Genomic DNA, 25,906 nt, shown 5'->3' on the forward strand with positions numbered 1-25,906 from the left:
AGTTTTATCTTAAATCTCGAATATCTCAAAAACTAAGTAAAATTTATATATAAGACAAATTACAAACTTACCTTATTTTTTGTCCTAGAATTGATATCTGAATGAGGGTGTTAATTGAATTCTCCAAAACGGCACCACGTATTTGGCACACCCTGTATAAGCTAAGGCGCATCTGTCAAACTAATTAAATAATGCATCATCTCCTTAGCCTGTGGTTAAATTTTCGTTGCAATACCTGGATCAGTAGCGTCACAACACAATTTTATATGGGGCAATCAAAATATGAAAAAAAAAACACAGAACCTTAATTTCTGCCTAAACCATGCACAATTCGAATAGGAATTTCTTTACAAAGTGACCTTTAGTTTAACCAAGGATTCAAAAAATGTCGAAATTTACCAGGAGTTCCACGTAAAATAACACAGTTGTTGAGGGGGGGCGGGACACTTTTGGGACACCCTGTATCAACAAAATTATAATATTTTAAATGTTTAGGAGAGTCTGAGAAACTTTTGTACGAAACTGTTTTAGATCGTATAGTGGATCGTTTTATTTGGCATACGTTGTTCGTCGTTCAAAATATTAATGAATAGTGATAATAGGCGCTCAATCTTTTAACGTACAACTGTTATAGAATAATGTGCATTGTTCCTAACAATTGTAATCAGCATGGTCACTATTCATTGTTTTAATGTCTGTTGTTTGTCTCTATGCTTGTTTATCGACTTAACGTACGTAAATCGCAACTTAATGATCAAGAAAACTAACGTAAGAACATTTATTGTATTAATTACACCTGTTGTTGGTTCAAAATTCGTGATACTGTATTGTAATACTTTGTTTTTGTTAACAACACGTTTTTCGTTCAGCGTTAAGCTGGACCGAGAACCGAGCGTAAGTGTGGCAACGTCGCCTCTTTGGGGATACTGCGGACCGACTATATACAGGGGGCATCAGTCGCATATCGCGTACGGGAGGTAGCGGGTCGACGCGTCCAGCGAATCTCGATCAGGAACAAAAGGCGATCTCGCGAATGGAAGTGGCTATCGAAACGATGGGCGGCGATGGTCGAGGGCGGCGCCGCGCCGGCGACGGAGACGCTTAGCGGGCGGCGGTAAGCGTCCGTTTTTCCATTTTCCAAAATGGGCGTGTGCCGTCGCGAACTTTTTTCCCTAGTCCGCCCGCGCGGAAGAATATATTTTTTTTAAATAAAACTCCGGTGGGGGGGGGGGCGTCGTATCAAAGTGTCCCCCCCCACCCGCGCCCCGACGTTAATACAACAAAACCGAATCGATTGAGATAACGCGCCGCGACGACACTCGAGGACGTCCCAATCAGTCAAAAATGTTTGCCCGGCACTCCCGGAACGCCGACAGATTATAGAGCAACTTTTTCCGGCGCCGGGTTATGAGGGAGAAAATTGACGACGACGCCCCGACGACGGGCGTCCGTGTCTCGCATTTTAAAGTTTTCGTTGCAGACGACGACGACGATGAAGAGGCTCTGGCTGGTGGTGTGGTGGGTCGTGCTGGGCGGCCCCGCAGACGCCAACCCCGACGCCAAGCGTCTCTACGACGATCTGCTCTCCAACTACAACCGTCTCATCAGGCCGGTCGGCAATAACACCGACCGCCTCACGGTCAAAATGGGCCTCAAACTGTCCCAGCTCATCGACGTGGTAAGCCAGAGAAAAACGAACCCACTTGATATTTAGAGGTAGAAATTTGTTGACCTTGAGTTGATGAGTATCCACATTATTAAACTTAGACCATTGAATGTGGTTCGGAATAGAATCCTTAAATCAATCATCTGTATACCACTAGAACAATAATGAATAGACAAGTACAGGTACCGATGCCGAGAAGTGAATTCTATAAAAATATTTGGGGGCTACATGATACAATAGCCTCCCAATAAAAATAAGACTGATGAATAAAATAGGTAGAATTAAAAATGAAACTCGTAAATTTATATTTGGAAATAGGGAACTTTATTGTGCGTTGTTTTGAACTGTGGTTTGTTTAGTTATTATATTTTGTTGGATTAGTTGGGCGGGGACTGAATTGCATTACGTTATGTTTTATTTTTAAGAAAGCGCATACGGGTTCTTAGAAACTTCGGCGCAACCAAAAATTTGAGTGTATGTAAAACTCCTTGGACTTGGAATCTATTTGTACTTGTTAACCCAGAATGTTTAATAAATAAATAATTTCATATAACGATTCGGTACGCTGAAAAGTTAATCAAATTAAAATTGAGATATTATGTACACAAAAACACAATACGCTTTATAAGTTCTATACTTTGAGTTTAGTAGATATACAAAATCTTTGTTTTTGTGCTTGAAAGATGCTGATGGCAAATATCGTTATGATCCTAAGTGTACTTCAAAATGGGAGTTTCACCCTATCCATTTTATTTCTTTCTGGCTTTATTTGAAGAAATGTTGAAAAATTAATAACATACTATCCACTTTTTCGTTGTCAAGAAACTATAATCAATTTTATTTTTTATATGGCTCTAAAGAAAAGTACATCCTGTATCTGGTTCCATTTTTTATGTCCTATTTCTTTTTTCTTTAATAGAATATTATACAATTGGTGTGGTACATATTGTTGGGCTGATAAATTGAGCACTTCTTAATTGACTAGTCAAAAAATGTTTTAACTAACATCATGCAATCGTAGAGTGTGATCTTTCGTTATTTAATAATAATAATATGTATTTTATAGTAAATTGTTATTCGTCTGTGATGTCCGATTTACCTATAACCCTCTTCAGGGAATTTCCGAATACGATATTTAGCGATTCGGGGAATGGCAATAAAAATATCCACTCCATTTAATTCTCAGCCATGACGCCATGGCGACGTGACGCACAATATAAATAAATACATAAGTATACATTTCTGTCAATTGGCTCAAAAAAAATTGACCGGTCAATTCCGCAACGTTATAACAAGTTATTTATTTATGTTACAGCACCGTATTACTCGTAAAACTGATTCAAACATGTTCCTGCCAAGATAAGGCACTATACAATATGTCCCAGGTTCGTTTATTCCTATTATACCTACACCAAAATTACATTGGGAAAGATTTAGAGGCTTCAGATTTAGGATTGGTCAATTCCTTTGGGAAATATAGTTCGAAAAACCCGAAAATGGCACATTTCGTTTTTCAACAGTAAATCCAAAACGGTTAAATTGATTGATGATTTTAATGAGAGAAAATGTACTATTTAATAAAACACAACTTTGGTACTTTCAATTATTTAACGTCAATGCCAGAGCCTTCTTTAGATGGAAAAAAGGCGACAAATCAAATCACGGCCTACTTATAAAATATTTTTAGACCTAAAAATCTTTTGTGTACTTATGATACGTCACTAAACTAAAAATTTTATGCTCTTTCCAAAAATAAAATCCAATATGGCGACCATAAGAAAAGTGAAAGTTAATGTGGGTTGCGAGAGAAAAAAGACGATTGAGACATGTCATACACGCTAGCTTACCCGTCTTAAAAAAGTGTCTGAATAATGTCACCACTGTCAATTTAATCGTTTTGGATTTATTGCCGAAAAACGAAGTCGGCCATTTTCGGTTTTTTTGCCGATATTTCCCAAACCAATTAAACAATTGTTAATCTGAAGCCGGCAATTAAATGCACTAGTTTCCTCTAAACCTCACATTCATTTAACATGCATCACTAAGGATGGCAATTTCAGTACCTGTTGGAAATAAAAATGAAATTATGAAAAGATTGTTGTGTCCTGTGAAGCCTATTTAGAAACTTGAAAAATTTCCATGGCTTGCTGAAATATAAGATAACACTTTGTTGTTGGTATTTTTCGATTTTAAACCTACAATTGGTTTTCAAGAAACCATCATCGATTTTACTTTTTTATATGGCTCGCCTAAGTATACAAATTTTGTTAAAGCGTCCTAACTATCGTACAATTTTTGGTACTACGATGTAGTGTCATTTTGAGGTGACGGCATTTGCCGAAGCTCAATAAGAATAACATAACTACAACGTGTACAGGGCGTGCATTTTTGATGTGTCGGCTTGTACTTTACTGTCCGAATTTTGTAGACTTGAAAAATTGTATAATTGTATAGTACGTATATCATATCGCAGTAGTTTTTGAGTGATATACCAGAGAAACATGGAAGATTGACAGATATTAACTTAAAATATCACTTTCTGGATAGAACGTGAAATAACAACGTAAAATAACAAAGCAATGAGTAAATTTTCACTTTCTCTAGTCGATTTTTATCAGATTCTAATCAAACTCAGCTTCTCGCGAAAATATCGTCACACCAGAGGATGTTGACTCAAAGGGTCGCATTCTAGGTCGAACACTAGTTCCAAGGAGGATTTTTGACAAAAAAAAACGGAGTTAGGACAAAGGCGAACAGCATAATTTGAACGAAATTATACCGGATCAATCAATCGGGTATCGATAGCGACACCGGAAAACCGATCGTCAACGACTCCCTTATCGGATTTCCAATCCTTTTCGCGCCGCTCACCTGTTAAACTTCGTTATCGGCTCCGGAAACTAATTAATTTTCCAATATTTCGGAGGCGATAAACGCCGCCACCGTCCCCCGCCACGCCCCGCGCGCGTATTTTTCCAACGAGCTTTGTTGCAGAACCTCAAGAGTCAGATAATGACGACTAACGTGTGGGTGGAACAAGAGTGGAACGACTACAAGCTCAAGTGGAACCCCGACGATTACGGAGGAGTCGAAACGTTGCACGTGCCGTCGGAGCACATCTGGCTGCCCGACATAGTGCTCTACAACAAGTGAGTCCTTGGGACCAAGGAGGTGGCAAGATGAATATTTGCGTTTCCTAATACTTGCGTTGTTGCTTTATAAGTTTATTCGCTGCTGGCAGTAAACAAAAGTGGCTGTCAGAAGGTATTTCCTAATATTTGTCTGTAATCTTTGAATCTTGCCTGCTCATTCTACCTGCATAAGCGACAGTAAAGTATTATTATTGAAAAGGATATTCTTGTATTGTGCCTAAAGACCCAATTAAATATTGTACAAGGGCAAATATCCATAAATCGCATTAATTGCAGCTGGTTACTTGGAAGTTGCAAGAACTGCAAGTATATTATTGCTGCACTTTGCCCGATTTAGATGAATTTAAAGTATAAGCTACTTACATCAAAAATAATTGTAATGTATTGGTTCTACAATAATTACCAAATTTTACTTAATTTTTAACGCTACTTCTAGCATATATTCTTTAAAGATATAAAATTTTACATGCAACGGCCATACCACGCTGATACACCTTTATAACGTCCTTATGACTTCGTATTTTTAAAATTTTGGATAAAATCCTTCCTAATTCCGTCCGGCGTTAACGAGACTCATAGGTAAATAAAAGGTGCACCACCGCCCTGCGCAAAAACGTACCGTTAATTTCCGTTTAAGAACCGATACCATGAAATCGAGTCGGATCAGGTAGTAGAGTTTCACACCTTGACGAATACATTATGTACAGTGAATGAGAGGTATTGCTATACAAAAGTTTTCCGACGGATAAAATTAGAAATATCTTTTGGCATAATGTTTTATTTTTCAATTGAATGAAAAATAGGTGTAATAGCTAAATCAATAGGCAAAGAAATTGATTTCTTTTTTATTTCTAAATACATTAAATGAGAAAATCAAATTAACAATTTTTGTTATTCTGCTATTACTAACACCTAACAATTGTTAATAGCAACAATAATATAAAAAATGCGTCTCTTTTTGGATATTTGTAAGAACGATTTAACGATACTATAGAGTAATAATAAAAGTTTTTATTTAGTTATTTTTCTTATTTTAATTAACTAAACTCGACGATAAAATATGTATTCAAAAATCTATATCACATAACAATCATTTGGGGTGTAAAAGATCTACGCCAAAAGAAAATCCATTCTTTTTCATCACGGCGGTAAAAAAAGCGTTTTTATCGTTTCAGCGCGGACGGCAACTACGAGGTGACGATCATGACGAAAGCGATCCTCCATCACACCGGCAAAGTGATCTGGAAACCGCCCGCCATCTATAAATCGTTTTGTGAGATCGACGTCGAATATTTTCCGTTCGACGAACAAACTTGTTTCATGAAGTTCGGCTCGTGGACCTACGACGGATATATGGTGAGCCTTTGCCCACTTTTATCTTCCCCTGACATTTTTATAGGTTTATTTTGTTTCCGACTCGCTGTACTGTAGGGGGATTAGGAAAAAACCGGCCCCGTTTCGCTTGGAAAACAACGTAATTTGGCTCCAATAAGGGGGTTCTCCAATAATATGAACCGCTGTTTCGACCTCGACACGATCGTTCTGATTAGTTTTGTTTGTGCACTGCTCCCTAGCATGTTATTCCCCAAAAAGTAGCACAACATCACCAATTTTATACGAAATGATAAAAAATCTTCTCTAATTTGACCTAGATTTGTACATATTTAACGCAATCCTCATTTGAGTATGAATTATTGATTTTCGAATCCAGTTAAGTAAACTAGGCGTTGCGGGAAGTTCCTATGTTACTTCGAAATCGCTTTCTTATATTGTTTACAAAAGATGATCCATCTATTAGATACCTATTTACCATTTTATCTTAAAATAATATCTGAATCACATAAAATAAAATCTATTTGCACGAAAAGCTCCCGGAACCGCCAAAAATATACTTCCTTTACTTTGAAGTCTATCACGATGGCGGACACATGACACTGTTGTCATGGTAACAGCGTGTACAGTTGTTAGTAGTAGTACAGTACGATTCACAATAACTGTTGAGCTCGACTGCTAGGATCATTTGCCCAATGCCGACTTCCGTCGAGGCATTTCGCTTTTGGTCATTGACCAACACGTACAAAGAAGAAATATAACCAAAATGTTAACTAACAAAAAACGATTTTGACCAATACCAAAAAAAAAAGCGTCCCCCGCTTCCACCTAAGGCCAGCCGTGTCCATCCGGCCTCCATACCGGCGTGAACGGTCAAAACAGCGGAGCCGGCAGAACTTAATCACTTAAAACTGTTTGACAGGCACTTCCGAAACACAATCACACGAAAAATGGCCGATATAAGTTTTTGGGACGAAAACAACGGATTCTGCTAGGAGCGAGCGGAAGTTAAACCGCCGCGTTGTTTTGTGTAACACAGTTCCAGTATTCATTCTTTAAAGCAAATAAATTTGACTTGAAACGGCCATATCCGATCTCTGAAATCTTGGATGTATGACCGCTTGGAAATACCGCGTGCCGTTGTATTTTTGTTGCCAATTCTAGTGTATATTCTTTAAAGAAATCAAGTTTTACATGGAACGGCCATACCACGCTGATACACCAGATCCCGTCCCAGTCCTGTCTGAGCAGCGTTAGCGTACGGACGTATAAATGCGATTGTGCGTGTATGTGCTCAGATAAAGCGATTAAGCCTGACAAAAGTCCGATTAGGATTGGCTCTAAACGCTCCCCCAGTGCCGTTGCGGCCTTTTTTAGCCCATCGGAGGGTGTGCTATCTCCAAATAGTGTACATAGTGTAAATAGCAGTGTGGATTTTAAATCCGCATACGAGAGCAACAGTGTTGTGACAAAAACTGAAACCTCGAAACATCGCAAGTGCCCCGAATGCCTAGAACTCTCGCAAAAACTAGTAAGAAACAAAAGTAAAGGGAAAGTTAGTGAAAACATAGAAGAAATATTGAGAATCCACAAAGATACAACAAGGAAAACGGACGTTGCACACTACCACCATCTAACAAACAGGTGGCGACTGATAAAACAAAAGTCACAAAAAGTAAGTACATCGTGCTTAAAAAACAAAAACAAAAACGAGATCGTCAGCGAAAACAATTCAGCTAGTCCGCTTGACGACAAGCCCGACGAACATCGAACTGCGCATGCGCAAGCAACGGTAACCCAAGATACAATGTCAAATACTCCCAAGTCGAGAACTCCGAGCGCGATCCCAGAGCCCCCGCTAAACTCTCCGCAAGCAGGCTCCTCAATGGAAACTGATCCGGAGTACATAAGTCCGAAAAGGTATGTCCGCAAAACAAACATTGCAAAGTTAGCTCGTTGGGCGCCGCCCACATCAACAAAAAATACATACCAGCCGCTTGAGGCCGCACCTGGCGATATGGAAGTGGAAGGAAACGGCAACGACCAATCAGATCGTGAAGAAGAGACCGACACCGAAACTAATGTCGCACGTACCGCAAAAAAGGCAAAAACAACAACAGAAAGAAGAGGACGACCCGCCCAAAAGAGGACAAAAAATCCACCGCCAATAGTGATCCAGTCAGTTATCACCGACCATAATGGATTAGTAAAAGATATCAGCAGACACGTCAAGAAAGGATTTAGTTTAAAATATGCTTATCAATCCACACTAATTTACATCAAAGACTACGATGAATACTTTCGCTTTAAGGACGTCTTAATAAATGATCAGGAAGCGAGTATTCGCAAAAAAGAAGAATTCTTATCCTTCCACACTTATACGGCGGCTACCCAAAAAACCCATGGGTTTATTCTTAGGGGACTGCTAGATTTAAATATCGATATAATCAAAGAAGAACTTATGGACGAATATGAAATTGAGGTAAAAAATATATATAAAATGCGCAAGGACCTAGCACGCAGCAAGGCCCAACTTTATCTCGTCATTTGTCCATCCAGCATTACTCTAAAGGAACTTGAAAATAAAGTTAAGTATATTTCGCACACAAAAGTATCCTGGGAGCGAAGAAAGAACGAAAGACAGATCATCCAGTGCCGCCGATGTCAGGCTTGGGGACACGCGACATCCAACTGTTATAGGCCGCCCAAATGTGTAAAGTGCGCTCAGGGACACCACACAAAGGAATGCGCAAAAACACCCGACACCCCCGCTACCTGTGCTAACTGCGGAGGAAGCCACACGGCATGCAATACCGAATGTCCCATCTACCAAAAGAAACTCCAAGAAATCCAGAAGAAAGAAGTGGTATCCAACAATAGAGCCGAATTCAAAGAAGCACCGATCCCCAAGCAAAATGCCTGGGAGAGACGTACCAACGCCAGAGACCCTCAACAAAGCAGATCACAACAGTCGTCCAAACCACCCGTCCATGTTAGTCATCCACAGCAGCACGCACCGGCGGCGGATCAATCGAAACGAGCAGGCCTCTCCAACAACAACAATAGCATCTCGGAATTTCAAGAAACGCTCAATCTGTTAAGCGGGGAGGGTGCAATCAATTTCAGGGAGTTAAACCGTTTTTTAAAAGCACTTTATAGAACCGTCGAAGGTGTTACTAATAAAATTGAACGAGCTATGTTACTGGCAGACTTTATTCAAAATAACGTTGACGAGTTCGACATCTAGGTGAAAGCACGTTCAATTTAAAAATAGCGACTTGGAATTCAAACAGCCTTAAAAGGCGAGTGGGGGAACTAATTCAGTTCCTGCACGCCGAGCAAATCGATATTATGGCCATTTCAGAGACGCTTCTTTCGCCTGAGGACCGACTCAAAATTAAAAACTACACTGTATATAGACGAGACCGAAACAGAAATAATAATACGCGGGGCATGGCGATTTTAATAAAAACCAACATACCCCACGTAATGACGCATCTTAATTTAAGCTTCGAAAATTTTAATTTCAGATTCATTGACGGCATGAGCATTTGTTTGGCCTACAATTCCCCCCACAATATGATCACGCTTCAAGATATGGACACCGTCTTCTCCCAATCCCAGAAAGTACTGTTAGCCGGTGATCTCAACGCTAGACACGTAACCTGGAATAATCATGTTAATAATCGGAATGGGTTAACAATATTTAACTACGCTACTCACAACTTGTTGGCAGTACATACGAGTGATACTCCCACTCACTACCCTATAAATGGCACTACACCAACTTTTATTGACATTGTCGTCAATAAAGACGTAACAAACTTTATTCCACCAGTTGCTCCCAATGTACTGCCGAGCGATCATTCCCCATTGGTGTTCCAGGTTACTAACGTACACAAGGAACAAACAGACAGACCGACTTATGTCTATAAAAATGTCGACTGGCGTCGCTATAGACACATACTCAACCAAACGACAACTATTAACCCAAATATACAGAACGTCCCAACTCTCGAAAAAGAAGTAGAAGAATTAACAGCAAACATTCAAAATGCCAGAAATATAGTGGCCAGAAAGGTCATTCTTAAGCCTTTAGAGGATCGTCTCCCCGACGACATTGTTGAGCGGATCCGAATGAAGAACTCGGTCCGCAAACGATGGCAGAGGACGAGGCGACCTCAAGACAGACAACAATACTTACGACTTCAAGACGAAATACGAGTAGCAATATACACCCATAAGAATCGTATCTGGGCAGATCGATTAGAGGCTCTTAGCAGCACAGACAAGTCGCTTTGGAGGCTGACGAAGTGCCTTCGGCGGAGCTTTCCCCCAATTCCCACCCTCGAAGGGGGCCATATGACAGACCTCGATAAGGCCGAATGCTTAGCCGCCCATCTCCGTGACGTCCACACCCCTGCCCCCAACACTATCGAAGACCATCGTCTTTTTGAGACCGAGGCTCCAACCGTCGATGACTTACCTGCTCCAGAACCGGCCCCCAATATACGTCGGCATCTTCACGTCACACTTGACGAATTACGAGCCATCATAAAGACGTTGCCATATAATAAAGCCCCGGGTCCTGACAATATATCTAATATATTGCTCAGGAATTTACCACGCAAAGCCATCATCAAACTCCTTTATATTCTCAAAGCCGTACTGGTTCTGCAGCACTTTCCCGCACAATGGAAAAAATCTATTGTAATTCCAATTTGCAAACCCGGCAAGGACCCTAAACTACTCAATAGCTATCGGCCTATTTCACTTCTCAACACAATGTCCAAAGTTGCAGAACGGATCATCCTTACTAGGATCAATAACTTCGCTGAAAAACAAAATTTGACCCCCGAATTTCAATTTGGATTTCGCAAAGGCCGCTCCACCCTTCATCCCGTGGCCAAGCTTGCGCATGAGACTGTACTTGCGTTTAACCGCAGAATGCTAACCGTCGCGACACTTCTCGATATGGAGAAGGCTTTTGACACGGTATGGCATAACGGACTCTTGTACAAACTGGGCCACGTCCTTAACTTTCCCCCAAATCTTACCCGACTCATCGGCTCTTATCTACAGGGCCGTACTTTCTCAGTACGCGTAAATAACACCCTTTCTGTACCCGGCGTAATAAACGCCGGAGTTCCGCAGGGCACAGTGCTTGCCCCACGGCTATATACATTGTATATAGCTGATATTCCAACGCACCCAAAGACGCAAATTCTCCAATATGCCGACGATACCATTATTTACTCCCACTCCCATAGGGCCGAGATCGCTAACAGACAGATCCTTTTTCATCTACGTTCCGTCCTTCCCTTTTTCCAAAAATGGAAATTAAAATTGAACCCCAGCAAAACTGAACAAATCATTCTTACCCGCAAATTCTTTTTCAATAACGATAATCGCATAATACAAAAACTCAATATCCACAATACCATCATCGAACCAAAAACCAGGGTAAATTATTTAGGATTTACTTTAGATCAACCACTCAAATTCGGTCCCCATATAAATCGTCGCATCCAGCAAACAAGTGCAGCCATACATAAATTGTACCCTCTGACTTGTCGGGGATCTGCCCTTTCAATCCCAAATAAAATTCTTATTTTTAAGACAATCCTAAGACCCATCCTTTTGTACGGTGCTCCCATATTTGGAGGAGCAGCTCAATCTCATTTCACCAAACTTCAACGTTTTCAAAATAAGATCCTAAGACATGCCACAAATAAGGGACGTTATATTCGAATCCGAACACTACACGAGATCTCCCAAGTCCCTCACTTGCGTGATTATATCAACACAATATCTGATAAATTCTTCCGAGTTCAAATTCATCAATCGCCTCTCACGACAGACATTACAAATAGACGACACATAGACGGACTAAACCAACACAAACTTCTTTATCAACATCTTCCATTGTTCAACGAAGATATATAACGAACGCAAATCCCGCCTCAATTACTTCAAGCCAATAGGCAAACAAACAACAAAAAACCACAAAAAACTAAAATTTTTGTTCCTTTCACTTCGGCACGCCCAAACGAAAATGCATGTTTCGCGCTGTACCATCCCCACCAATTTAACAACAACAAACATCTTCGACGTTTTTTGGAATGTAATAAAACTATCAATTCTTTTAAATAAGGTTTTTACTAAGACTAGTTTCCTTTCAATTGAATAAAAACACCCTCCCCGCATTGCTATCGTTGATATTATGTCGTAGCATTAATTGGAATTTCGATACGAGTAACCAAAACGCGCCATGGACCCGGAGGGCGCTGTCAACCAAAAGACTTCAAGCCGGACCAAAGGGCCCCAACACTCGCCCGAACACTGCCGGACGACGCGGGTGTCACGCCAGCGTCGTTGACGACAATCTATAGTTTATTTACGATATTATGTTGTATATGTTTATTGTATATAATGTAAATATGGCTTTGACGATGTAGTAGACTGTAAATAAATAAAGACTGTTTGAAATGATGAAATGAGATCCCGTCCGATCTCTGAAGTTAAGCAGCGTCGGGCGCGGTTAGTACTTGGATGGGTGACCGCTTGGGAACACCGCGTGCCGTTTATTCTTTTATCATTTTTATTGCCAATTCTAGTATACGTTCTTTAAAGAAATTAAATTTTACATGCAACGGCCATACCACGCTGATACACCAGATCCCGTCCGATCTCTGAAGTTAAGCAGCGTCGGGCGCGGTTAGTACTTGGATGGGTGACCGCTTGGGAACACCGCGTGCCGTTTATTCTTTTATCATTTTTATTGCCAATTCTAGTATACGTTCTTTAAAGAAATTAAATTTTAAATGCAACGGCCATACCACGCTGGTACACCAGATCCCGTCCGATCTCTGAAGTTAAGCAGCGTCGGGCGCGGTTAGTACTTGGATGGGTGACCGCTTGGGAACACCGCGTGCCGTTGTATTCTTTTATCATTTTTATTGCCAATTCTAGTATACGTTCTTTAAAGAAATTAAATTTTCCATGCAACGGCCATACCACGCTGATACACCAGATCCCGTCCGATCTCTGAAGTTAAGCAGTGTCGGGCGCGGTTAGTACTTGGATGGGTGACCGCTTGGGAACACCGCGTGCCGTTTATTCTTTTATCATTTTTATTGCCAATTCTAGTATACGTTCTTTAAAGAAATTAAATTTTAAATGCAACGGCCATACCACGCTGATACACCAGATCCCGTCCGATCTCTGAAGTTAAGCAGCGTCGGGCGCGGTTAGTACTTGGATGGGTGACCGCTTGGGAACACCGCGTGCCGTTGTATTCTTTTATCATTTTTAGTGCCAATTGTAGTATACGTTCCTTAAAGAAATTAAATTTTACATGCAACGGCCATACCACGCTGATACACCAGATCCCGTCCGATCTCTGAAGTTAAGCAGCGTCGGGCGCAGTTAGTACTTGGATGGGTGACCGCTTGGGAACACCGCGTGCCGTTTATTCTTTTATCATTTTTATTGCCAATTCTAGTATACGTTCTTTAAAGAAATTAAATTTTAAATGCAACGGCCATACCACGCTGATACACCAGATCCCGTCCGATCTCTGAAGTTAAGCAGCGTCGGGCGCGGTTAGTACTTGGATGGGTGACCGCTTGGGAACACCGCGTGCCCGTTGTATTCTTTTATCATTTTTATTGCCAATTCTAGTATACGTTCTTTAAAGAAATTAAATTTTACATGCAACGGCCATACCACGCTGATACACCAGATCCCGTCCGATCTCTGAAGTTAAGCAGCGTCGGGCCGCGGTTAGTACTTGGATGGGTGACCGCTTGGGAACACCGCGTGCCGTTGTATTCTTTTATCATTTTTATTGCCAATTCTAGTATACGTTCTTTAAAGAAATTAAATTTTCCATACAACGGCCATACCACGCTGATACACCAGATCCCGTCCGATCTCTGAAGTTAAGCAGTGTCGGGCGCGGTTAGTACTTGGATGGGTGACCGTTTGGGAACACCGCGTGCCGTTTATTCTTTTATCATTTTTATTGCCAATTCTAGTATACGTTCTTTAAAGAAATTAAATTTTAAATGCAACGGCCATACCACGCTGATACACCAGATCCCGTCCGATCTCTGAAGTTAAGCAGCGTCGGGCGCGGTTAGTACTTGGATGGGTGACCGCTTGGGAACACCGCGTGCCGTTGTATTCTTTTATCATTTTTAGTGCCAATTGTAGTATACGTTCCTTAAAGAAATTAAATTTTCCATGACACGGCCATACCACGCTGATACAGCAGATCCCGTCCTATCTCTGAAGTTAAGCAGCGTCGGGCGCGGTTAGTACTTGGATGGGTGACCGCTTGGGAACACCGCGTGCCGTTGTCTTTTATCATTTTTATTGCCAATTCTAGTATACGTTCTTTAAAGAAATTAAATTTTACATGCAACGGCCATACCACGCTGATACACCAGATCCCGTCCGATCTCTGAAGTTCAGCAGCGTCGGGCGCGGGGTTAGTACTTGGATGGGTGACCGCTTGGGAACACCGCGTGCCGTTGTATTATTTTATCATTTGTGTTGCCAATTCTAGTATACGTTCTTTAAAGAAATTTAATTTTCCATGCAACGGCCATACCACGCTGATACACCAGATCCCGTCTCAGTCCTGTCTGAGCAGCGTTAGCGTACGGACGTATAAATGCGATTGTGCGTGTATGTGCTCAGATAAAGCGATTAAGCCTGACAAAAGTCCGATTAGGACTGGCTCTAAACGCTCCTCCAGTGCCGAATATCGAACTGCGCATGCGCAAGCAACGGTACCCCAAGATACAATGTCAAATACTCCCAAGTCGAGAACTCCGAGCGCGACCCCAGAGCCCCCGCTAAACTCTCCGCAAGCAGGCTCCTGAATGGAAACTGATCCGGAGTACATAAGTCCGAAAAAGTATGTCCGCAAAACAAACATTGCAAAGTTAGCTCGTTGGGCGCCGCCCACATCAACAAAAAATACATACCAGCCGCTTGAGGCCGCATATGGAAGTGGAAGGAAACGGCAACGACCAATCAGATCGTGAAGAAGAGACCGACACCGCAACTAATGTCGCACGTACCGCAAAAAAGGCAAAAACAACAACAGAAAGAAGAGGACGACCCGCCCAAAAGAGGACAAAAAATCCACCGCCAATAGTGATCCAGTCAGTTATCACCGACCATAATGGATTAGTAAAAGATATCAGCAGACACGTCAAGAAAGGGTTTAGTTTAAAATATGCTTATCAATCCACACTAATTTACATCAAAGACTACGATGAATACTTTCGCTTTAAGGACGTCTTAATAAATGATCAGGAAGCGAGTATTCGCAAAAAAGAAGAATTCTTATCCTTCCACACTTATACGGCGGCTACCCAAAAAACTCATGGGTTTATTCTTAGGGGACTGCTAGATTTAAATATCGATATAATCAAAGAAGAACTTATGGACGAATATGAAATTGAGGTAAAAAATATATATAAAATGCGCAAGGACCTAGCACGCAGCAAGGCCCAACTTTATCTAGTCATTTGTCCATCCAGCATTACTCTAAAGGAACTTGAAAATAAAGTTAAGTATATTTCGCACACAAAAGTGTCCTGGGAGCGAAGAAAGAACGAAAGACAGATCATCCAGTGCCGCCGATGTCAGGCTTGGGGACACGCGACATCCAACTGTTATAGGCCGCCCAAATGTATAAAGTGCGCGCAGGGACACCACACAAAGGAATGCACAAAAACACCCGACACCCCCGCTACCTGTGCTAACTGCGGAGGAAGTCACACGGCATGCAATACCGAATGTCCCATCTACCAAAAGAAACTCCAAGAAATCCAGAAGAAAGAAGTGGTATCCAACAATAGAGCTGAATTCAAAGAAGCACCGATCCCCGAGACGAGAACGCCAGAGACGCTCAACAAAGCAGATCACAACAGTCGTCCAAACCACCCGTCCATGTTAGTCATCCACAGCAGCACGCACCGGCGGCGGATCAATCGAAACGAGCAGGCCCCTCCAACAACTACAATGGCATCTCGGAATTTCAAGAAACGCTCAATCTGTTAAGCGGGGAGGGTGCAATCAATTTCAGGGGGTTAAACCGTTTTTTAAAAGCACTTTATAGAACCGTCGAAGGTGTTACTAATAAAATTGAACGAGCTATGTTACTGGCAGACTTTATTCAAAATAACGTTGACGAGTTCGACATCTGAAAGCACGTTCAATTTAAAAATAGCGACTTGGAATTCAAACAGCCTTAAAAGGCGAGTGGGGGAACTAATTCAGCCATTTCAGAGACGCTTCTTTCGCCTGAGAACCGACTCAAAATTAAAAACCACACTGTATATAGACGAGACCGAAACAGAAATAATAATACGCGAGGCATGGCGATTTTAATAAAAACCAACATACCCCACGTAATGACGCATCTTAATTTAAGCTTCGAAAATTTTAATTTCAGATTCATTGACGGCATGAGCATTTGTTTGGCCTACAATTCCCCCCACAATATGATCACGCTTCAAGATATGGACACCGTCTTCTCCCAATCCCAGAAAGTTCTGTTAGCCGGTGATCTCAACGCTAGACACGTAACCTGGAATAATCATGTTAATAATCGGAATGGGTTAACAATATTTAACTACGCTACTCACAACTTGTTGGCAGTACATACGAGTGATACTCCCACACACTACCCTATAAATGGCACCAACTTTTATTGACATTGTCGTCAATAAAGACGTAACAAACTTCATTCCACCAGTTGCTCCCAATGTAGTGCCGAGCGATCATTCCCATTGGTGTTCCAGGTTACTAACGTACACAAGGAACAAACAGACAGACCGACTTATGTCTATAAAAATGTCGACTGGCGTCGCTATAGACACATACTCAACCAAACGACAACTATTAACACAAATATACAGAACGTCCCAACTCTCGAAAAAGAAGTAGAAGAATTAACAGCAAACATTCAAAATGCCAGAAATATAGTGGCCAGAAAGGTCATTCTTAAGCCTTTAGAGGATCGTCTCCCCGACGACATTGTTGAGCGGATCCGAATGAAGAACTCGGTTCGCAAACGATGGCAGAGGACGAGGCGACCTCAAGACAGACAACAATACTTACGACTTCAAGACGAAATACGAGTAGCAATATACACCCGTAAGAATCGTATCTGGGCAGATCGATTAGAGGCTCTTAGCAGCACAGACAAGTCGCTTTGGAGGCTGACGAAGTGCCTTCGGCGGAGCTTTCCCCTAATTCCCACCCTCGAAGGGGGCCATATGACAGACCTCGATAAGGCCGAATGCTTAGCCGCCCATCTCCGTGACGTCCACACCCCTGCCCCCAACACTACCGAAGACCATCGTCTTTTTGAGACCGAGGCTCCAACCGTCGATGACTTACCTGCTCCAGAACCGGCCCCCAATATACGTCGGCATCTTCACGTCACACTTGACGAATTACGAGCCGTCATAAAGACGTTGCCATATAATAAAGCCCCGGGCCCTGACAATATATCTAATATATTGCTCAGGAATTTACCACGCAAAGCCATCATCAAACTCCTTTATATTCTCAAAGCCGTACTGGTTCTGCAGCACTTTCCCGCACAATGGAAAAAATCTATTGTAATTCCAATTTGCAAACCCGGCAAGGACCCTAAACTACTCAATAGCTATCGGCCTATTTCACTTCTCAACACAATGTCCAAAGTTGCAGAACGTATCATCCTTACTAGGATCAATAACTTCGCTGAAAAACAAATTTTCAATTCGGATTTCGCAAAGGCCGCTCCACCCTTCATCCCGTGGCCAAGCTTGCGCATGAGACTGTACTTGCGTTTAACCGCAGAATGCTAACCGTCGCGACACTTCTCGATATGGAGAAGGCTTTTGACACGGTATGGCATGGACTCTTGTACAAACTGGGCCACATCCTTAACTTTCCCCCAAATCTTACCTGACTCATCGGCTCTTATCTACAGAGCCGTACTTTCTCAGTACGCGTATATAACACCCTTTCTGTACCCGGCGTAATAAACGCCGGAGTTCCGCAGGGCACAGTGCTTGCACGACTATATACATTGTATATAGCTGATATTCCAACGCACCCAAAGACGCAAATCCTCCAATATGCCGACGATACCATTATTTACGCCCACTCCCATAGGGCCGAGATCGCTAACAGACAGATCCTTTTTCATCTACGTTCCCTCCTTCCCTTTTTCCAAAAATGGAAATTAAAATTGAACCCCAGCAAAACTGAACAAATCATTCTTACCCGCAAATTCTTTTTCAATAACGATAATCGCATAATACAAAAACTCAATATCCACAATACCATCATCGAACCAAAAACCAGGGTAAATTATTTAGGATTTACTTTAGATCAACCACTCAAATTCGGTCCCCATATCAATCGTCGCATCCAGCAAATAAGTGCAGCCATACATAAATTGTACCCTCTGACTTGTCGGGAATCTGCCCTTTCAATCCCAAATAAAATTCTTATTTTTAAGACAGTCCTAAGACCCATCCTTTTGTACGGTGCTCCCATATTTGGAGGAGCAGCTCAATCTCATTTCACCAAACTCCAACGTTTTCAAAATAAGATCCTAAGACATGCCACAAATAAGGGACGTTGTATTCGAATCCGAACACTACACGAGATCTCCCAAGTCCCTCACTTGCGTGATTATATCAACACAATATCTGATAAATTCTTCCGAGTTCAAATTCATCAATCGCCTCTCACGACAGACATTACAAATAGACGACACATAGACGGACTAAACCAACACAAACTTCTTTATCAACATCTTCCATTGTTCAACGAAGACATATAACGAACGCAAATCCCGCCTCAATTACTTCAAGCCAATAGGCAAACAAACAGCCTTAAAAACATACATAGCGCGAAACCACAAAAAACTAAAATTTTTGTTCCTTTCACTTCGGCACGCCCAAACGAAAATACATGTTTCGCGCTGTACCATCCCCACCAACTTACTTAAGTACATACGCAAACATCTTCGACGATTTTTGGAATGTAATAAAACTATCAATTCTTCTAAAAAAGGTTTTTACTAAGACTAGTTTCCTTTCAATTGAATAAAAACACCCTCCCCGCATTGCTATCGTTGATATTATGTCGTAGCATTAATTGGAATTTCGATACGAGTAACCAAAACGCGCCATGGACCCGGAGGGCGCTGTAAACCAAAAGACTTCAAGCCGGACCAAAGGGCCGCAACATTCGCCCGAACATGGCCGGACGACGCGGGTGTCACGCCAGCGTCGTTGACGACAATCTATAGTTTATTTACGATATTATGTTGTATATGTTTATTGTATATAATGTAAATATGGCTTTGACGATGTAGTATACTGTAAATAAATAAAGACTGTTTGTAATGAATGAGATCCCGTCCGATCTCTGAAGTTAAGCAGCATCGGGCGCGGTTAGTACTTCGTTGGGTGACCGCTTGGGAACACCGCGTGCCGTTGTATTCTTTTATCATTTTTATTGCCAATTCTAGTATACGTTCTTTAAAGAAATTAAATTTTACATGCAACGGCCATACCACGCTGATACACCAGATCCCGTCCGATCTCTGAAGTTAAGCAGCGTCGGGCGCGGTTAGTACTTGGATGGGTGACCGCTTGGGAACACCGCGTGCCGTTGTATTCTTTTATCATTTTTATTGCCAATTCTAGTATACGTTCTTTAAAGAAATTAAATTTTACATGCAACAGCCATACCACGCTGATACACCAGATCCCGTCCGATCTCTGAAGTTAAGCAGCGTCGGGCGCGGTTAGTACTTGGATGGGTGACCGCTTGGGAACACCGCGTGCCGTTGTATTTTTTTATCATTTTTAATGCCAATTCTAGCGTATATTCTTTAAAGAAATTAAATTTTACATGCAACGACCATACCACGCTGATACACCAGATCCCGTCCATAACGTGGTGGACTATAAATTAGATATGTAAATATTACAGGGAAAAATACAATTGAAACAAAAGACCCGAACCTTTTAGACGTTATAATATTTTTCATTTCAGCAGGAATAATGATATATAATTTATTTCCAACATATTGAAATGTTCGCTGCCCTTTATCCTTTTCTTTGCAAATGGTTGTGTTAAGGTTTCTTTAGTTTTTTCTCTCGTAAAATGATCATGAAAAATGTGGTTGTTGAATAAATAATTTTTCCGCATAGTTTGTAGTATAGTTGTCGAATGGTTAATACAATGCAAAAAGCTGATCTGAGGGATACTATCGGTCAAATTGAAATATAATTTTCAAGACTCTTTTCTGGATAACCTCTAATGGTTTGAAATTACTTTTGTATGCACCGCGACAGCTGAGAATGCCGCATAGTAAAAAATCAACGCAGGGCATAAAGGAAGATTTTCTTTTATTGAAAGAATTTGTCACATTTGCTTAAGAATATATACTAGGGATCTGATTTTTTTAATTAGTGTTTGAGGATGCCAAGGTATTTGCCACAATTCAGATATCTGTGTCAAATCTAAATATTAGTAATGTTATGGCGTTATTAGAAAAGGGTACAATTGCATTGCAAATTTATTGCGCAAAGATCTGCCTTAATTTACAATTCAACTTTATTCCAAGTGTCGGCTTCTATCATTAGTAAATGATGTACGTGTAAGTAGTTAAGTAGATATTGAATAAAATGGGACCTAAGTGTACAGTTTCTTTGGTGCTAATAATGTTCATAATTCTAACTGATTGCTTTCTGTTTTGGAGGTAGCTCTTGAATGGATCTAGCGCAGGACCACTGTCACCAACTGATTCTAATTTGTTTATTAATAACCTATGACTTACTGTATCTAAGTCCTTGACCAGATCTATAACAACTGCAGCACAGGGTCCTTCCAGATAATTTAATAGAATATTTTACTTACAGTTGATAGAATGCGGATGACAGCAATATACAAGGCAGTCACCTGCTAATATCAAACGGGTTTTTAAATTGTTTCATCATGACTTCAAACTGGGGAAAGTTCTTACCAATACTTCGAGTGTTATTGTGAAATGCTGTTTGGCCAGGTGGCTAACAAAAAGTGAGTTTGCTTGGTCTATACAATCTGCTATCATGGTACGAACTTTATTACAAAAAAAAAAGAAACAAAGAAATTTTATTAAAATAAAACAAATGATCGAATTTCACCAGTTGAATACAAATTAATACGCAGATAATAATATAATTTTTAGTTTTTCTTTATCGTCCTTGTGGTTAGGTCGACCTGTAACTTGGAGCTTTATTTGATTAATTTCTTTTTTCTGGTAACTGCCCAGTCCTGATTCCTTCTGTTCTACAGTTGTTCTATCCTCCCAAATTTTGTCTATATATGTAGCGTATTTTTCAGTTTCTTCATTTTCAGCATTATCATAATTAAGTGATTGCTTTGTATTTTAGCATCAAAATTCTGTAGTCCAGTGTTTTTCAACTGTTTTCTTAAAATCTTTTGTATTTGTCTGTCTTCTCTTGAGAGGTTGTTAGAGATGACAATCCCTGTTCCTTTGAAGTTTTCTGCAACCTTGAAGATGTCACTCTTTCTAAGAGGAGATAAATTCTATAATAACAGGTGGTATAGCTTTTATACTGCTAGTGTAAATATTATTAATTTCCCCTTTGCTAATATTGATTTTTAAATTTGCTTTTAATTTGTATTGTGTTTCAGTCAAAATATTAATATTAAAAATATTGCCAGTTTAGAAGTATTTTTACGTTGGATTCCAGATCGACCTGCGCCACCTGAAGCAGGTCGAAGACTCGAACAACATCGAGGTGGGCATCGACCTCCAGGACTACTACATATCAGTCGAGTGGGATATCATGAAGGTGCCCGCCGTCCGCAACGAGAAGTACTACAGCTGCTGCGAGGAGCCGTACCCCGACATCATCTTCAACATCACGCTGCGGCGCAAGACCCTCTTCTACACCGTCAACCTCATCATCCCGTGCGTCGGCATTTCGTTCCTCTCGATCCTCGTCTTTTACCTGCCCTCGGACTCCGGCGAGAAAGTCTCGCTCAGCATCTCGATCCTGCTCTCGCTCACCGTGTTCTTCCTGCTGCTGGTCGAGATCATCCCGCCCACTTCGATAACGGTCCCGTTGCTCGGCAAATACCTCCTGTTTACCATGCTGCTGTGCACTCTCTCGGTCGTGGTGACGATCGCGGTACTGAACGTCAACTTTCGGTCGCCGGTCACGCACAAACTCGCCCCGTGGGTGAGGACGGTGTTTATCGAGACGTTGCCGCCTTTCCTTTTCATCAAGCGGCCTCGCAAGGACTGCGACGACGAGAAGGGCGTGGACAGCATGCTCACCGACATCATCCAGATCCCGATGGACAAGTGCAAGGCGTACGAGAAGACGTCTTTCGACAGTTTCGACCTGGGTCTGCCTCCCCCGCGGTTCGAGATGCCGCCGCCCGGCACTTTGGGCTCGTGTTTCGGTGAGCCGCCGTTTCCGCCGCCTCTGGCCGGCGGCGACGAGGAGCTGTACAGTCCGGCCAGTTGCCGGACGAACGCGTTCGACGCCCCGAGCGACGCGAGCCCCGCGTTCGACAAGATCGACGGCCACGACATGGAAAAGACGATCGCCGACTCCAAGTTTATAGCACAACACGTGCGCAACAAGGATTCGTTCGAGAACGTGAGCGCATTATCTCTCAGACTAGACGAACCAGTAGTTAGAAGAAGGAAATGAATCCTGAAAGCGAACTTTAGGGAAATCGAAGAAAACTGACTAACTTTTTTATTCAAATTCGTCTTTTAAAATAATAATATACACTTTAGTGTTTTTTCACACTGAGAACTCATAAAAACACGTTTGTTCCTTCTTCGAACTTACCAGTTTTTTGAGAAGCTTAATGCAAAATAAAATGCAACAACTGTGGAAACTAGTCATTTATTGAAAATGTTCTCTCAACCCTCGAACAATGAATAAGGTCTGACATTAACACTCACTCTTGGTCTTCTGCATGGATTTCAGATGAAATAGTCGGCCATGTCAGTATACTCTCATAGAAATCTTTTTTATCGTCTGGGATATGATTTTCCGGATGTCTTCCCTCTTTTGATTTATTGGTGTTTTTTACTGGCTGGTTTTATTTTTCTGGAGCAAAACTCTGTGTTTAATCAATCCATGAATGTAAATAGTCCTTATAAGAAAAATCTTCTAGGTATCTAGATTTTGATATTGACTGGGCTTTTATTTACCGATTTATTAGTTTTATTCTAGTAGATTGGCCAGGCAGTGCAAGTCATTAAGTTATACTCTTCAGTTACGTGGATTCTGTCTTTCTTCAGGGAAGTGCTTATCGAATCTTCCCGACGAAATCGACACGATCAAGAGCCTCATCAGAGTATGATTCCTGTCCTGACCCCCTGAAGCGTCACTAAAAACATGGGGCCCCTTTATAGCGGGACCCATTTTTTAGATGGTCTTTCAGAGTAAACTGCAAACCTCGTCGGACCCTCGCTCATCCCAAAAAATGTACAGTTTTCTTAATGAATGAGCTCAGTTCAGTTCATCTATATAAATAACAATTTTGGTATAATGTCATTTACTCATATTTTGGCGTTTATTTCCTTCTTCGTTAAATAAATGATAGACTCCGCTACCCATTCATAAAACCCTTCAAAATTTTGTTCTGACAACTACTTAAGTGGGAACTAATATTATCAAAGGGAGTAACTAGACTGGGAAGAACTTGATTGATTGATGGTCGCTCAATGTACCATATACAAACTAAGTGAACAACCACAATGCAGCTCCGACCATAGTATAGTATCGCACCATAGCTTCGCTCACCAAAAAAAATTAATACACAATAGGTGAGGCTAAGGTCTTTGCCGAGCTTAGAACTTGTTTTGGCCCTCAACATCGATGTATTTTTTACTTTTTTTTTTCTACATTTAAGAAAATGTGCTCCTATTGTCATTGTCATTTAGTCAATAAACAGTCAATTTTACACTATAAATAATTCACTCGGGTTTTAGGAAACGAACTATAGTTCAAGTCACACTGAGGATATATACAGTGTGGAGCCTTATGTAGCTTACCGTTGCCAACCGCAGCATCAGGTCCGTCAGAACAGGCGCCAGAATTGACGCTAATAATAAATTTAACCACCTTGTCTTGGAGATTACTAAATTTCCTTTTCGGTTTCATCATTGTTCATTGCCACATATTGCCTTACTTGATTCTATACCATCCCGATAGGGTCAAGCTCGCAGTGATACGATGGTAAACGTAAAACATGTATCCAGTGTGTTTATTCAATTTTCTATTTGTCATACTTGGACTTTTTGTTTATTTTAACCTGACACTGGGACGCTCGCCGATTACTATGCGATGAGAAAGATTATGCATTTCCTCTAAATCGGCAGTGTTCTAAAGAAAACAAGCAAACAAGGTTTCATACCACCTATAAGTTACACTGTATGACAACTAAAAGCGAAAACTCTAAAATTGCCAACATTTTAAAGCAAAAAAATAATTGTTTTTTTTTAACCAAATTACAACAAATAAATCTTTACTCGGCCAGAAAGCGTCAGATGAGCCCAAGCTGAAACTTTACATAGCCAGAGGGCATCAAATGAGTCCAACATAAAATAATATCAAATATTTACCTTACTTTCATTATCAAACGATGAGTCAAACATATTAGCATCTTCCTGATTCCATTCCTTGCGAGAAATTCGCTGCTACTAAAGTCAACTTGGTTAAATTCACCCTATGAGCTGGTGATCGCTTAATTTCTTTCTTTTGTTTTTTGTTTCTGCACATTATCCTTAGATTAAAATTTAAAAAATTATCCCAAGATTATATCTCGCAATGTCAATACGTGTGTGTTTGTTTTCAAATAAAAAATTACAAGAAATTAAGCTACGCATTTAGAGTTGTGACATTAAACGACTCAACACGGGACATATCTTCATATATCAACATTTTGTATGTGGGTACTACTTGTTAGCACTCCAATTCGGAATAATACCTTCCTCACCTGAAGAAAACGATTTCCATTTTTATGGGACGCATTCTCGCTTTTACTGATGCAAAATTGCAAACAAGTGGAGGTTGGAGAAATTAGAGCTCAGTTTTTTGCACACAAGGACTAAAACGACCGTCATATTTTGTCGCAGGTCGAGGAAGATTGGAAGTACGTCGCGATGGTGTTGGACAGACTGTTCCTCTGGATATTCACGCTGGCGTGCGTCGTGGGCACTGGCGTGATAATATTTAACGCGCCGTCTCTGTACGACACCACGAAGCCGATCGACGTCGTCATATCGAAGGTCGCGAAGAAGAGGATGGCCCTGCTCCAGATGGTCCCTGAAGAGCTATGAGCCGGGACACGACAACCCGGTCGTTACGTTGCGGATTCAAACTGTCAATTTTTCCTCAGTCCCTCCCTGCTCTTTTGGAGGGAGATTCGCGCCCAAAAACTCGCAATCAACATCCCAGGGGCGGATTTGTTGGTATTCGCGAGCATTCCAAAGACTTACGATGATAATCACTAACATAGAAATTGTTATGTACGTTTAAGATGATAATTGTAACGTTGGTTATATATTTCGGAAGTTTCGTTTATATAAGTGCGCCGTATTGTAGGGAATAGGCGGGATACGTAACAATAAAATTTTTTTCAATACGGCTATGGCGTTTCCATTGATGTGATCTCGCGATCGTAC

General features: G+C 41.2%; 1 protein-coding gene, 12 non-coding genes and 1 pseudogene across 14 annotated transcripts; all 14 read left to right on the forward strand.

Annotated features, from left to right (window-relative positions):
• Positions 1–857: 857 nt before the first annotated feature.
• LOC132702661 (acetylcholine receptor subunit alpha-like 1) lies at positions 858–25,864 on the forward strand. 2 transcript variants are annotated; one of them, XM_060671447.1, is made up of 6 exons: positions 858–1,114; positions 1,481–1,678; positions 4,661–4,815; positions 5,994–6,174; positions 21,945–22,862; positions 25,358–25,864. In XM_060671447.1, exons 2-6 carry the CDS (start codon positions 1,493–1,495, stop codon positions 25,559–25,561), a joined length of 1,644 nt encoding a protein of 547 aa, XP_060527430.1. In that variant the 5' UTR covers positions 858–1,114; positions 1,481–1,492; the 3' UTR covers positions 25,562–25,864. The 2 variants fall into 2 exon arrangements, with proteins under 2 accessions (XP_060527430.1, XP_060527429.1); XM_060671446.1 differs by lacking the exons at positions 858–1,114; positions 1,481–1,678; positions 4,661–4,815; positions 21,945–22,862; positions 25,358–25,864 and adding an exon at positions 9,681–12,373 and having other exon boundaries at positions 6,036–6,174.
• On the forward strand, positions 12,799–12,916 carry LOC132702694 (5S ribosomal RNA). Its single transcript, XR_009618935.1, has one exon. It is a non-coding gene; the product is annotated as a 5S ribosomal RNA (ribosomal RNA).
• Positions 12,976–13,093, forward strand: LOC132702678 (5S ribosomal RNA). The gene has a single exon (XR_009618920.1). It is a non-coding gene; the product is annotated as a 5S ribosomal RNA (ribosomal RNA).
• Positions 13,154–13,271, forward strand: LOC132702699 (5S ribosomal RNA). The gene has a single exon (XR_009618940.1). It is a non-coding gene; the product is annotated as a 5S ribosomal RNA (ribosomal RNA).
• LOC132702670 (5S ribosomal RNA) lies at positions 13,331–13,448 on the forward strand. The gene has a single exon (XR_009618914.1). It is a non-coding gene; the product is annotated as a 5S ribosomal RNA (ribosomal RNA).
• On the forward strand, positions 13,509–13,626 carry LOC132702702 (5S ribosomal RNA). The gene has a single exon (XR_009618943.1). It is a non-coding gene; the product is annotated as a 5S ribosomal RNA (ribosomal RNA).
• On the forward strand, positions 13,686–13,804 carry LOC132702687 (5S ribosomal RNA). The gene has a single exon (XR_009618929.1). It is a non-coding gene; the product is annotated as a 5S ribosomal RNA (ribosomal RNA).
• LOC132702690 (5S ribosomal RNA) lies at positions 13,865–13,983 on the forward strand. The gene has a single exon (XR_009618931.1). It is a non-coding gene; the product is annotated as a 5S ribosomal RNA (ribosomal RNA).
• On the forward strand, positions 14,044–14,161 carry LOC132702700 (5S ribosomal RNA). Its single transcript, XR_009618941.1, has one exon. It is a non-coding gene; the product is annotated as a 5S ribosomal RNA (ribosomal RNA).
• On the forward strand, positions 14,221–14,338 carry LOC132702673 (5S ribosomal RNA). Its single transcript, XR_009618915.1, has one exon. It is a non-coding gene; the product is annotated as a 5S ribosomal RNA (ribosomal RNA).
• LOC132702705 (5S ribosomal RNA) lies at positions 14,400–14,516 on the forward strand (annotated as a pseudogene).
• Positions 14,574–14,693, forward strand: LOC132702701 (5S ribosomal RNA). The gene has a single exon (XR_009618942.1). It is a non-coding gene; the product is annotated as a 5S ribosomal RNA (ribosomal RNA).
• LOC132702674 (5S ribosomal RNA) lies at positions 19,740–19,857 on the forward strand. The gene has a single exon (XR_009618916.1). It is a non-coding gene; the product is annotated as a 5S ribosomal RNA (ribosomal RNA).
• On the forward strand, positions 19,918–20,035 carry LOC132702685 (5S ribosomal RNA). The gene has a single exon (XR_009618927.1). It is a non-coding gene; the product is annotated as a 5S ribosomal RNA (ribosomal RNA).
• Positions 25,865–25,906: the final 42 nt, after the last annotated feature.

Source organism: Cylas formicarius, unplaced genomic scaffold (assembly GCF_029955315.1).
Source record: "Cylas formicarius isolate icCylForm1 unplaced genomic scaffold, icCylForm1.1 PGA_scaffold_5__7_contigs__length_24384050, whole genome shotgun sequence".
Classification (NCBI taxonomy): Eukaryota; Metazoa; Arthropoda; class Insecta; order Coleoptera; family Brentidae; genus Cylas; species Cylas formicarius.